Raw genomic sequence first — 14,060 nt, 5'->3', positions numbered from 1 at the left:
CGTACACAGTGCACAAGGTACGTGCCCTTTTCTTTCTCATTACCTTGCAGCTATGGCTACGCTGTGGAATCACAACCATGCTGTTATTACTGAGGAGAGCTGTGCCTCTGCAGTATAATGCATCAAACAATACATGTCCCTGTCCAGGTAAAAAATAAGCAGTTTGGTTTTAGGCGTTTTTACTCCCCACGTCTGCTCACATTACTTATTAATCATAAGGTACAAGAATTAGAAGAGCAGTAACTGAACTTATTTTAGGATTAGGGCTTCCACTATGAAAATCATGAACACGGCTGGTTGGAGAATTTTTACAAATCCAAGCTAGTCTTGTCAAAGAGAAGATGGTGTCTCATTACAGATGAAATGTATAGAAATTAATGCCATGCAAAGCTTGGTGGGCTGGGTTTATGAGATTTCAGGAAAAGCTCCCCCCACCTCCCATTTCCATTCGGTTTGGGGTTTAAACAAATCCCAAACCTCAATGCAGAACGCAGCCCAAACAACTGAGTTTTGTATGATTTCACCCCAAAACTCAAAGGGTTTGATTTTCAGCTGTGATGACCAACCTGGGCTCCCAGTGACTTCTAATAGATTTATGACTATTTCTAATAAACAGGGCCAAGTTTGTTCAGGCTCACGTACTTTAACAAATCCTGCAGTGAACCTAGCTCACAATTTGGGTTTGTAACAAACCCTCAACCCAGGAGGCTTCAGTGGTTTGGAATTTGGTGGTGAAAATGTCATTTGAATCCAGTAAGAACATGCTAGTGTGTCTCATGAGTTCTGCAAACATCCCAGTAACAGGGCACCCACAAGCCACTATTTCTGTACTGCCTTCTGTGATGTGCAGTCAGGAGATGAGGGATGTATCTCAGTACTTTATACTTCTTTTTAATCAGAAACCCTTCCCATATGGATGTTCCCTAAAAAGTGAAAGAAAGGCCCCCAACACCGCTCACAAAGGGCCATTATAGATGGGCTTTCCTGGATCGTGTCTCTGAGTTCCTTTGACATGAAATGAGAATTGATAACTGATTCCACTTCCACTCCCCGGACAGCAGAAAGACCAAAGCAAGAAAGGCACCGCTGAAGCTGACTTCTGTAATACCGAGGCAAGGTAAGACGAGGCCATTCAGCAGCCTTGGAGGGAGAGAGCTATTTGAAAATATCAAGGGATGGAGTTCTGCACTGTCTTACAAGGTGTTTTCAGGTTTTTGTTGCTTTCTGCAGTACAAAAAGGCTTCTTAACATGCTGGCAATTGGAAAATGTGACATATTCTTCAGAGAGAAAGCAGGAGGACTTTCAGAGGCTAGATTGACAGCTTTTAATTATAGTCTTTAGAAGAACGCTCCAAGGACAGTTATCTCTTTGTTTACCGAAAGCCTACACATTTAGGAAGAGCTGCAGGGAGTCTGAGGAGACAGCTCCATATTTCTCACAAATCCCATAAAAAGAGGAGGATGGAGGATTTTCTGGATAGTGCAGATCACAGCACCACTCAATAATACCCATGTTCACGAATAATCAAAAGCATGGACCTCAGATGCTCTGGTCTTTGAGTCAAGATAATAAACTAGTGAAAAACAAAGGGCCAAAAAACATAGTACACATCCTGATGAGGATGAATATGATCTAAAAGAAGGGCTGCTTGAAAACCCCAGACCTCCGGGAGTTTTTACTATAAAACCTCCAGTAAAACAACGTTCCACATAAAACCTTCCCAGAATAGTCTCCTTCCTTGTTTAAATTCAGACAGGCACCCCTCTGTCACTAGGGACACATTTGTATGAGAAATATTTAAAAGCCACAGCATTATATGTGACCTCTCCGGAGCGCTCCATAGCCTTCTAGTATACAGGGCTGGCATTAAAGACTGGCTGAAGACAAAACAACATCACTGAGAATCTGGTTCCCAAATTATAAAAAACACAAAAGTCACACCTTTGGCTCACTCCTTTGAAATGCTCTGCAATCTGCAAGATCACAGAACAAAGCCAAGGTTTCATCAGTCATCCATGAAAACGTCAAAAGCCTATAAAAATGGCTATTGATTTAATTCAGGCACCATTATAACATTCTGAACTGAATTGAATCCAGCAGTAAAGTTATTTAAAAAGAACAAAAAGAGCAGAGAGAGAGTATAAAGGTTCAAGCAGGGTTGCCCAGAGGATTCAGGGGGCCTGGCGCAAAGCGGGGAAGCTGCGGTGCTTGTACTCACCCGGCGGCGGTCCGGGTCTTCGGCGGCGGCGGGGGGGCCCTTCAGTCTCTCCACGTCTTCGGCAGCACTGAAGGGCCTCCCACCACCTAAGACCCGGACTGCTGCCGGGCTCGAGGGGCCCCTGTGGGGCCTGGGGCAAATTGCCCCACTTGCCCTCCCCTCTGGGCGGTCCTGGGCTCAGGAGTTCGGATCCAACACTACACCGATCGGTAATGATTCTGTGACTGCACAGTCTCTCATTCAGGTTGTGAGCAGAAGAGAGTATTGAAAGACCTGCCAGAGTGCTTATTGGAGAGCTACGAGAGAGCATTCCCAGATAAGCTACAGGGAACCTAAACTTGTTATGCTGGGTTTATCATGGGTGGAAGTTGCTCTTTGTCTATAGATCTCTCCATATTTTACTCCAGTCTTCCAGGGTCTAATTGACAATGAAAATACTCACATGGATTTCAATGGACATGGGATCAGAGCCTGACTTGCATACAAAGGACAAAACATAACTTTCTATTAGGAGCAGAAATGGTCCTTCAGAGATACAAGTGACCTTGAATTGAAACCATGAGCAGCAGCAGAAAAACCTGCCAACATGGGAACCGGAGAACCCACCGAGGTCAAAGGTCGAATCCGAACTGCTAATTTCCTTGAGGCACCACCAGAAGTCAATACAATTTGTGCTGCTAAATCACGTAGGCAATTTTGAAAATCCCGCCCAACATCCATGATGACATCACTAGTTAATCCTAACACCTTTCCTGCAGGTACTGCTCAGTATTTCAAAGAGCTTTCACAATTGTTACAGATATAAAAGCCTGGTTAATTCTCAGTGATGCCCCTTTGCCTTCAGTCATAACATATCCTGTATTTTCAATACCTATTCTCTAGCATAGCTGGCAAAAAATATTATCTTGCATCACTGAAGATTTCATATCAGTACTTAACTGACACATCTTCTGAGGCCTTGCAGATTTATGTGGGACGACTATATGTGCCATCATTTTTCATTCACATATAAAAAATGAGAGCATCTTATCGACCTAGCGTGTATGTGAGTGTTCACACAGGCCTGTGTGGGTGAGATCCTATATTTGTTAAGACAACGTGTCAAAGTCTAACAAATCCATTCCAGCATGGAGTTTTGTTGAAATCTGCATTGCTTTGATCTATCTGTATTGAGTTCTGTGAAGAGCTAAGCAGATTTGCCCATGAAAGCCTGACATAAGCTTTCTGGGGGGTGTCAGACCCACTATGTAATGCAATTAGATACCGTATTATTCATTTCTGAGTATGCAACAATGCAAATTCCCATGTGGAGCCAGGATGTATAAAATCTATGAAAAAAGAAAGAGCGCACGTTTTCTTTGGTGCTAGCTTCCGAGTGTTCTGGGTGATTCTCTGAAGTACACATCCTTGCTTCCTCTTCCTCGTTAGGCCCATTCTTAAACGTGGCCACGAGATATCTGACTGAGGTCAGGCATGGAGGCCAGGACATGCTCAGCAAATGCAACCTCCTTACATTCCAAGCTGTTGGGGCTGGGGAGTGTGGGGGCAGGAGAGACTTTGTGTTTAGTGCTATGCTCACAAGTGAGTTTTAAATCCGTAAGTGATTATTAACTTTGGCCAAGCGTGAGAGTCAGAATGTCTAAGACTGTCAGCGCTTTGAGCCAGGGACTGTCTTGTCTTCTGTGTCTGCACAGCACGTAGTGCAACAGGGACCCAGCCTGGGCAACTCTTCTAGGAAGAGCAAGGAGTCCGGTGGCACCTTAAAGACTTAGAGATTTATTTGGGCATAAGGTCACTTAAGGTATGAAAGCTTATGCCCAAATGAATCTGTTAGTCTTTAAGGTGCCACCGGACTCCTTGTTGTTTTTGTGGATACAGACTAATACAGCTACCCCTTGATACTCTTCTAGGAGCTTCAGTACAACAAATACATACAGAACCAATAACAATAATCTTCATAACAGCAGGATGGGACAGTGAGGGACAGAGACTGCCTGGGGGGGAACTGTGCCTGGGAATTGATAACCTAGAGCTGAGTCAATACTGTACTATAGGTAGAGCTGGGCAAAGTTTTTTGTACAAAACATTTTTTCAGAGAAAAACATAGATTAGGTGATCCCCAAACGTTCTGCAAATTTATGTTGGTTTCACCTAATTGTTTCAGTAAATATAAATGCCAAAAAAATCAAAATGATTTTTTGGTTCAAAATTTCCTCATTTAAAAACAATACACATGATTCAAAATGCTCCAACCCCAACCAAAATGTTTAATTCAACCCAAAACAGTTTTTTTTAAATTTCAACTCAACTTCCCCCCCCCCCCCATTTTTTGGAATTGCCAATGCAATTTGGTTATTTGCCAAGCTCTAGTTACTGCATGGTGGGAGTGTTTTAGAGGTGGAATCAAAATACACATTTATACTGCAAAGGCCCAATGCTGCGCTCCCTAATCAACGATAAAACTCCCATTAACTTCAGTTTGTGAAGGATTGGGTCCTACAGAGAGAGTGTGTACACTGAACTCAAGACTAAAGAAGAACATCTCTTCTGCTCCAGTGGCTGAGTTAATGCAGCTCATTGCAGCTTAATGCAGACGTCCTATAACACAATGTCGTTACAGCCAGCACCAGGGAGGATGAATTTTCCCAATCCCCTGCTTACGCTCAGCTGACTCGTCTGCCTCTGTCTTCTTACAGCATTTAATAACAATATTGATCATTTCCAGCCGTCAAACTTGTCTGATAAAATCCTGAGGTCCGAACTGACTTTGCACACTGACAGTTTGCACAACAGAGCACATCTATGTATAATTTATCTCCGATCGGCCTTTCCAGACTTTGAATATTTATCAGCTTTTTCATAACAAGTTACATTCCCTAGCCCCCCATTTTCACTCAAAATCTATGTGGGAGCAAATGAAATCTGCAAGCAAATAAACCAGAAGGTTTTATTCCTAAGCATCCTTCTCCTTTCACACTTCTTAGGGAAAGGGAAGGAGTAGGTTGGAGCTGGGATTTTCATAGGCTCCTAAGACAGTTTGGCTCCCAACTGTCACAGAATTTCAATGGGCTTTGAGCACATCCTTGGAAATCCCCATCCTCGACTGATAAGCCGCTCTGGCTATGCAGAGAGCTGCAGCTTCACTTTTCTGCTATGTTTATTGCATGTGACCTTGTTGCATCATTTTCCACCAGATCAGACCCTGGCCCCATCCCATAACACTCATGAAACTGATGAACCCCATGAGAAGTGTCTTGGTGAAGTCTTTGCTACACAAAAGGCAAGTGGGTGACTGACATGGCCATTAATGAGAAGAAATGGAGAGAGACGTTGATGATTAAATTATCCACCTTCCCTTCTATAAACGCTGCCTTATTTTCTTCTCATCACCCCCAGCTGGGGGAATCTATGGGTGACTCCCCCTCTGTGTTGGGTGAAGGCAGAGGGAAAGGGAGCCAGTCACAGTGGCCAGGCCCAACCACTGCAGGGAGAATGGGAATCTGGGGTGATTTGTCACCACGCTAAAGAAACAGGCGGTGCTACCCGCAGTCAATACAACACTCCTGCACAGGCCAGGCTGGGGAGGTGGATGGAGGAAGCATCACCTCAATGAAGCTTATGCAGCTGTAGTTTCTATGACTCTCTCAATATAATCTCAGAGGCAGTTGTGGGTCTCTTCACAGGTAAACAGAGCCCGCTCTTTGGCTGAGGGCTAACAAAACAAGTCCCTCTGCACTCAGGGGTTCCCTGACAGTGACCCTTTAAGCTTAGGTCTGGCAGACAAACTGCTGCTGCTGCTACTGGGAGCTTTGGTCTGCCCCCTCTGCCCGCTCCATGCTGAGGCTGTTTGCTGGCGAGCTGAGACCACCCACCCACCCACCCACCCGTTTCACCTTCCACAGAGCGTATGGAACCTGCTGTACAAAATAAAGTTACACTGTAATGTAAGGGGACTGCAGCCCAGACCACTGCAGAATAGGGGACCAGCCAGCCCCCCACGAGCAGGACTTTTCAATCAGTTTACACTACTCTCTGGTATTTAAGGAGGAACAAAGCAAGTTTCATTTCCAAGTTGGTTTCTCCAAGGCCTCTCCACTGTGCAATAACGGGGGCAAATGCTGATAGCGTGACCAGGACTCAGATTGTCTATTGCATTTGTGAAAACCCAATTCTAGTGAGGAGAAGCACTGGGACTAGCCAGGATCCTTGCTGCTGTTCCAGTCAAGTTCAGACAGATGCTAAAGTACTCAGGTCACTACACCCTCATTAACCAAAGGGAAGGATGAAGCCAAGAAGGATGGAGCGCTGCCCTCCACGAGCCAGAGAGGGCAATTTAATCCCCATCTCTGCATTGCGCCATGTGAAACATGCCAGAGCCTTGCACGGAGTATCTAGATCTCAGTGCATGAAAGCAGCATGAACTCAGGCGTTCTTCTCCCCATGATTAATCCTCAGCTGAGAGCCACAGGGGGCAATTAGAACGTCTCAGGCGTCTGAGATGACTACTCTGGCTGAATCAATGGCTGGCTAAGAGGAAGCTAGCAGATGAATCTTGGTTCCTTTGCTACTGTGCCCACGGTTTGTCAAACTCAGCCACGCCCCAGTGACGCCAGCAGCAGCCCATATGCAGCCTCTGCACGTTTTGTTTATGAATACTGGGCTCTGACGGCTCATTGTCTGAACAACCCACGGGCTGGGTCTGCAGATCCATGGGCCTATCGCTTCCCTCGCAGGGTTGTCAGCTCTTGTGACTTTATAGTCAGTCTCGCTGTATTTGGTGTTTTCTTAAAGCCCCAGCTCCCGCAGTCAAGTCCTTACTTGAGAATCTCAGCTTTCATCTGTGTAATAAAAGCAGCTCCCAGCCCTGGTGGCTGCAGAGAGAAGATTGAACACATTCGCGAGTACAGCTGAAAGGCTCAGAAGCCAGGAGAGAAATAACAAGAACCCCAAATAGACGCTTTTTTCAACCTTGTGAATGAATGCTTGCAGCTGGGAACGCTGCATGAGAGCGGATCTGGCTGCAGGTCACTCCCGCCCCAGCAACACACTGTGGGCAATCCACGCACCTTATTCTCATCTGGTACTTCATATGCCGATGTGTATTTCTTCATCACTGGCTGAGCCAGCACCTGGAAGCGGCGTCGGAACTGAGTCAGCACCATGCGATCCATGTAACCTGAGAGAGACAGACAGGAGTAGGGTACACATTTCAGAGAGGGGTGCTGCACATTAGCTAATCAGTGAATCAGAATGGGGGCGATTCCATCAATCTCTACAGAAAACAAAAAACTGGGCGAATATTCTCCTCCTCCTGGGGTGACAGGTTATGCTGGGGTGGCTGGTGGAGAACAACATAACTTTCTTTCTGTTTTACAAAAAAGCAGAGGGGCGGGGGAGCACAGGGGTGAACATGCTAGTGCAAGGGATTGAAATGGTAAGAGAGAAAGCAAGGCCTGGGGATGCTCCCCATGAAGCAAGGCCGGATGACAAGAAGGGACATGGGCTTGCGAGCATGTTATGTTATCTCGGCACCACAACTTCTCAATGGAGTGACAGCAAAGATTGCTCACCTTCTATCTACAGATGGATAGACCTTATTGTCCATTTAAAAAGGCAGTGACAACCTTACTGCCAGCTACTAACGAGACCTGTATGGCCCCTATTGCTGGGGCATCTCTGCACCTCACAATCTATCTGTGAGGTGGGAACGTATGATGCTAATCCCCCTTTTACAGGGAAATTGAGGCACAGAGAATATAAGTGGTTTCCCCAAAGTCACAGAGGAAGCCTTTGACAGAGCAGGGAAATAGCCCTGGGTCTCCTGAGTGCCAGGTCAGTGCCCTAAACTCTGGGTCATCCTTCCTCCTTAGTGCACAGAAGCCATAGCCTTGGAGAGGCAGGCCGGCCTTGTGGTTAACGTTCTGCACCGGGACTCAGGAGAGCTGCGTTTATTCTGAGCTCTGCCACAAATGATCTGCCCTCAGACAAGTCACTGAATCTCTCTGTGCCTCTGTCCCGCCACGCGTTAGGTGGGGACTGATCAGAGCTTCTCTCTCCCCCGTTTTGTCAGTCTCGTCTGTTTGACTGTAAGCTCACAGGACCAGGGACTGTTTCTTTCTAGGTGTGTATACAACACCTAGCACAACCGGGCCCTGGTGTCATGTGGGACCTCTAGGTATTATCATAATACAAACCATCTTCACCCAACCAAATCTACACTCCATGGCTGGGCTAACATGACGAGGTGCCAATTTAAAATATATGCAAAAGCTTTTCACTGTGCTGTATTGGCCAAGAGAGAGAGAGTGTAACGGAGTCCCAGCTCCTGATCTGTCACCCAGCAGGTGCCATCTCGGCTGTGAATATGTCCCCGTGGCAGCTCCCGGCTCATTCTGCATGATGTCAAAGACAGCAAAGCAGTAATCAGTAAGGCACCAAAGTAGGAATAATTTCTCTTTGTTCCTGATTGTCCCAAATGCTCACACTTGCTCTCACAAGTGCTTTCAAATCCAGTTATATTTATTATTAACAAGCAGGAGACAGGCATCCGCACAGCTTGCAGAGCCAGGCTTTATTCGGCATCAGAAACTCTCCACTTCGGCCAATAATTCTAACAAACACGTACCTGGAGCAGTGACTAATATCCTTCAAATCGTCTCTGGGTTCTGCTGTCCACACCTCTGTCGCTAAAGACACTGCAGTGGTTTGTAAGTCAATAACCCTGCCTGGCTCGTGGGGAGAGATGATTATTCCTGGACGCCTCAAGTCGAGACCACTGCGAGGTTCCTCACCAGTACCCAGCTCTCAAGGCCATGCACAAACGACGTCTAATGCAGCCCATGGCCCCCCACCTTGTGGGCACAGCAGGGCACCAAGAATATAGACGGTCTATGCTCTGTGCTCCCCACTGCCAGGCATTTCATTGCCAGGGGAAGCTCTACAATGCACTAAGTAGCCTGTGCCCCCAACTGTCCCTGCCCATTTAGCCCCCACCATGGCAAATGCTCCTGGAGGGGGCACTTTGGCTGGTTAACGCTAGATGAGTCAGAAGAAGCAGGGGACTCACTCAGCAACAGTTACTTGCCCCTGGAATCCAGACCCACCGGAAGCCAGTCCAGGCACATTCTAGGTGAGATGAAAGATGCACCCAGATAAATAGAATGGTCACCAGAACTGAGTGGAAGTTGGTCTCAGCACCACGCAGCCTCAAAACTGGGACAATCTACACAGTTCCCGGCTCTTTAGCGGCTCCCCTTGGTAAACTGCCTTGCGTTGTGTGGGAAATGTTTGCAAGCCTTCTGGGTTGCAGTTCTTGCAGGCACTGGCCGGGGAGCAGAGCCAAGGGAGTGCCGGTTTTGATGTGTGGATGGAATTGGCAGTTTTTGTGCCTTGGTTCTGACTGTTTACATGACAGGAGCTCCAAGTGCTAGGGAATGTCAGGGATATCCGATTTTTCATGTAAAGGCTCAATAAGGAGAGCTCTGAACAGGCAGAGCCTGGCCTGATTTACGTTTCCCTTTGAAACATTTGTGTTGCCAACTGCTCAGCTGGGAGCATGTCATGCTCATCCATCTCAGGGGGGACCTAAGGGAAAGGCAGCCGTTAGCACTGACGAGGTTGTGCACAATTCAGCGGGCACAGCTCCATGACTGTAAACTGGCAGAGGGGCCGGCAGTTCCTGAGTGGGCAGAACTGCAGTCGGGGGGGTGGAGAGGTCCTGAAGAACCTCAACCTGGGGTGAAGGAGCTAGAAGCCATGGTAAATCCACCTCTTTCCCATGGCCAAAGCAAAAGACCAGCGGGCAATCACTGCGCTGTGACAGACGAAGACAGGGCGTGCTGAGAAGTGGCTAATCAGGAGATGGAGTCGGGAGCTAGTAGTTTAACAGCCCTCCATGTATTAGTAACTGCACACTTGAGCTGCTTTGCAGTACAGCGGCTAAGGGAGGGTGGGACAAACGCATGCTAAAAACCGATAGCGCAGCGGAGGCTTGCCATACCGATCCTGTACAGGCGTAATGCATCTAACAGCTGGGCCCCAGACAACTGAACTCTCAGGGTCGGTACGTCCAAAGTCAGCTCTACTTCTCCTGTGATGCAGGGCTGGGAGGGCTTCCCTTCTGCGCCATCTGCTCCCACTCTTGGAACAAGACAATGGACAAAGTGTATCTGGGATCGTTTCACCAGGTTTGCGAGAGCATCCTGTGGTATAAATAAAACATAAATTAGATGTGTCTAAGGCTAGGTCTACACTACCCGCCTGAATCGGCGGGTAGAAATCAATCTCTCGGGGATCGAATTATCGCGTCTCATCGGGACGCGACAATCGATCCCCGAATCGACGCTCTTACTCCACCAGGGGAGGTGGGAGTAAGCGCCGTCGACGGGGGAGCCGCAGAGGTCGATTTTGCCGCCGTCCTCACAGCGGGGTAAGTCGGCTCCGATAGGTCGAATTCAGCTACGCTATTTGCGTAGCTGAATTTGCGTATCTTAAATCGACCCCCCCTGTAGTGAAGACCTGCCCTGAGTTGGGGACTGAAGTAACAGAAGAACAGGAATTTTCTTTCCACCTCTTGATGGGTTTTTCAGCCACATACAAGGAGTTTCTTCAAATAACTAGGAATCAGAAACTGAACTGGCCAATGGAGAAAAATGGCACCAAATCAGTGTCACTGTTTGAGTGAACTGTCAGCTGTGTGGGGCAGGAGCTGTCAGTTACGGTGTTTGTACAATGCCCAGTGCAATAGAGACAACGAGCCAGCCGATGCATCAGGAGACTCTCATGACATAAGCAGCAACGGGCTCTATGGTATAAAGGCACTTTGACCCACCCCTTATGATACATGAGGGTATCAAGACAACTCTGTTACTCACCATCTGAAGTTTGATCTGAGCACACACAGATTTCTTCTTCACAGCTGCCAAGCTGCTGGTGAAGGTCTTCCTTACACAACCAGTACGCTGCAAAGCTTGCTGGGAATTTCCCTCCAGACCTGCCACTGATCGGCAAATCAGGGGCATTTTGGACCGAGGCAGAAACAGCTTCTTCAGAGCATCTCTGTCAGAAATGAAACAGTGAAATAAACCAGCCACGGTCACAAATGGGCTGATTGATAAGATCACAGAGATGCCACAATAATGGCCCAAAGGTGAATGAAAAACCTTTTCCTTTCAACTTACTGCAAAACGGAATAAAAACTATGATTGTGCACTGGCTAGCACACTGCTAAGGAAAGTGTTTGGATACTGTAGCTTCCTTACCTATGGGGAAGCTGCCACATTGCGTCATCATTCTCTGAAATGCAATATTTCCTGGAATGATGTGCCAAGAACCTGTGTTTCCTTCTGGATGTTTAACCAGGTATTGTATCCCAGCACACATGCTAGAGGCAAGCACTGGGACCAGGTACTGAAAGAACAGGGTATCTCAACAGCAGACTTCCCCCTCCCCTTTTCTAGTCAAGGTAAAGGGAGTGTGTCACAGGGCTCAATCGAACACGGCCTACATAAGACAAACCTGGCTGTGAACAGAGAATCTCTGTCTCTCATCCATAGTGGATAATGGCCATTAACTTCCTCACTGAAATGAACCCCAAACACAGTGAGCTGAAGCTGGCTTAATAGTGGGTTAAAGTTACTGCCTATGTAAGGACACGAATAACTATTTGATTATATATGTGCCAGGGTGCTAGAGGAAACAATACAAATCCCAGTGGTTTTGAGACAGAAGGAATGGTGTTAGTCATGTGACGCCTGGTGTCTGACACAGCCCCGTGTGTAGTAGCTGCTCCCGGTGCCCCTAGGAACCTTGGGATGTTCACACTCATCCATTCTCTACGTTAGTGGGGACTGGTGCTGAATAGCGTTAGTGTCACCTTCGAATCAATCGCCCTTGGTCAGGGGCAGCCAGGGAGACCAAGATCCATTCCTGGAAAGGATGTTCACACTTTGAAACCGCTGTTGAAGACACTAATGACCTGAGCGCACAGTGGGGGCTCAGGCTGGGACTTTCAAAGGGCCCAAAGAGAGTCAGATGCCCAAGTCCCACTGAATTTCATTGTAATGCCGAAATCCCAGCCTGGGCACTCAGTTTGGGCCAAAGACCAATGGGAGTTTTGCCTGAGTGAGGACTGCAGGATCTTGAAATGTTCCGAATAATAAATATAACATATAAACTAGATCATATCATAGATAAACAAAATGATGTTGAAATGAAGCATTTCAATCTTATTGAAACAAAATGTTTCAACCTCATTGAAATGAAACAATTTGATAGCTTCCCTTTGAAAATGTAGGTGAAACTGAAACATTCCCATGAAACAAACCCATTTCATTGAATCAGCATGTTCTGATGGAAAACTTGTGACCAGCTCTATACACGTCTATTCATTCTGTATTGTATGTCAACCAAATTAATGGGCCCAGCTGCTGATTAATCACAGGTGTTTGATGTTATTGCAGACGACCAATGAGTGAATCTCAAATCATTCGGCCCCTGTTTCTCCAGCCTTACCCAAATGATCAGACTTTCTGCAAGACTGGGTCAAACAAATGCCATTTCTGCTGGCTTTGCAGCATTTTCACGTCTGATCCCAGCTGGACTCCAACAACAAAATACAATAGCAATAGTGCTGACGTTACATTCTGCTTTTCATGTTTGAAGCACTTGAGAAACCTGAAGGGACCAATTCTGCACCTATTATTCACACCAAATAGCGCTTGCCTGAGGAGTCCCATTGAAGATAATGGGTACTTCTCACTCTGATTAAGGGTTGCGGAATCAGGACCTGAACTCGTGAATACTCAAAGTACCCCAGGGAGCTAGGTAAGGGAGAGTGTTACCAGCCCCCATTCACAGATGGGGACACTAAAACAGAGAAGTGAAGTGACTTGCCCACCATGGTCAAAGAGGAGTAAATATCACAGCCAAAATGATAACTCAGAAACTGCTGGCTGCCCCTCCAGTGCTCAGACCATGAGATCCTGCCCCTCTCTCCCCTAAATAATGTCAGGAAAGGCAACCAAACCTTCACAAACTTCTGCCAAGTTTGGCTCTGAGTTTGGGGTGAGGTTTCAGGAAGGGAGAGAGAGCTCTTGGATGACCCAAACCAGTTTGTGCATTGCTGCTACCAACTGCCGTGATTCGCTCTTGGGACTTGTGTAAATGACTGCTTGCCCTTCATAATTCTGTTTTCTTAGTAAAAATTCACACTTGATCCGTTATGAAACCATGGAACGGTTATTCCTGATGTGACGAAAGAGGAACTGAAATCTGTTCTCTATAGCATGAAGCAGCCATGGAGATAGGTGGTTTAACTGTGGCATACATTCCATTAAGCTATCCCCAACTTCAGGAAGGATTATGCAACTAGGGCAATTATTTTCCTTAACTTCTCTGGGACTGAGCTAGGCTGAAGCTGCTCTCAAAACAGCCAGTGAGGAAGGCCTGCCAACCACTTTGGAGTATCGTTATAAATGCTACAAAAGGTATAATTTCCACTTTATGATCCCCAGTTGGTTCAAAAAATACCCATAAAAGTCTTAGGCTTAATAAAAGATGGGAGAAAAAACCACATGCAGAATTTCCTGCCTCCAAAATGGAATCGCTTTCCCCTCCATTAACTTCGCTTTAGCCCCAGGGAAAAGTTTTACAACTTCCAGTCCCAGTTAAAACACTTTGTTTCATTAAGGAGGGATGTTCTCCCCAGAGCAGTTCTTATTGCTAGTGCTGCAGTGACAGAGAGCCTGCTGCGGATGTACCCTGCTTCCTAGCTCTGATATACCTTGTCACAAGATGCCCTGCTTCTCTACTGCACACTGCCCAGGACGTCTGCTCCTGATA

The 14,060-nt window shown here is 46.7% G+C and overlaps 1 protein-coding gene across 15 annotated transcripts in view; it reads right to left on the bottom strand.

Moving 5' to 3' along the window:
- The window catches only part of MYO18B (myosin XVIIIB), a 198,265-nt gene that overhangs the window by 104,082 nt on the left and 80,123 nt on the right, over window positions 1-14,060 (bottom strand). For all 15 annotated transcript variants that reach the window (XM_065568882.1, XM_065568889.1, XM_065568886.1 and 12 more), the window contains 3 exons: window positions 11,093-11,276; window positions 10,219-10,420; window positions 7,286-7,395 (listed from right to left, as the gene is read on the bottom strand). In XM_065568882.1, the coding sequence (XP_065424954.1) occupies window positions 7,286-7,395; window positions 10,219-10,420; window positions 11,093-11,276 (496 nt within the window). The remainder of the gene's footprint in view (window positions 1-7,285; window positions 7,396-10,218; window positions 10,421-11,092; window positions 11,277-14,060) is intronic.

This window comes from Chrysemys picta, chromosome 15, assembly GCF_011386835.1.
Source record: "Chrysemys picta bellii isolate R12L10 chromosome 15, ASM1138683v2, whole genome shotgun sequence".
Taxonomy (NCBI): Eukaryota; Metazoa; Chordata; order Testudines; family Emydidae; genus Chrysemys; species Chrysemys picta.
This window is presented reverse-complemented; position numbering and strand designations above follow the sequence as displayed.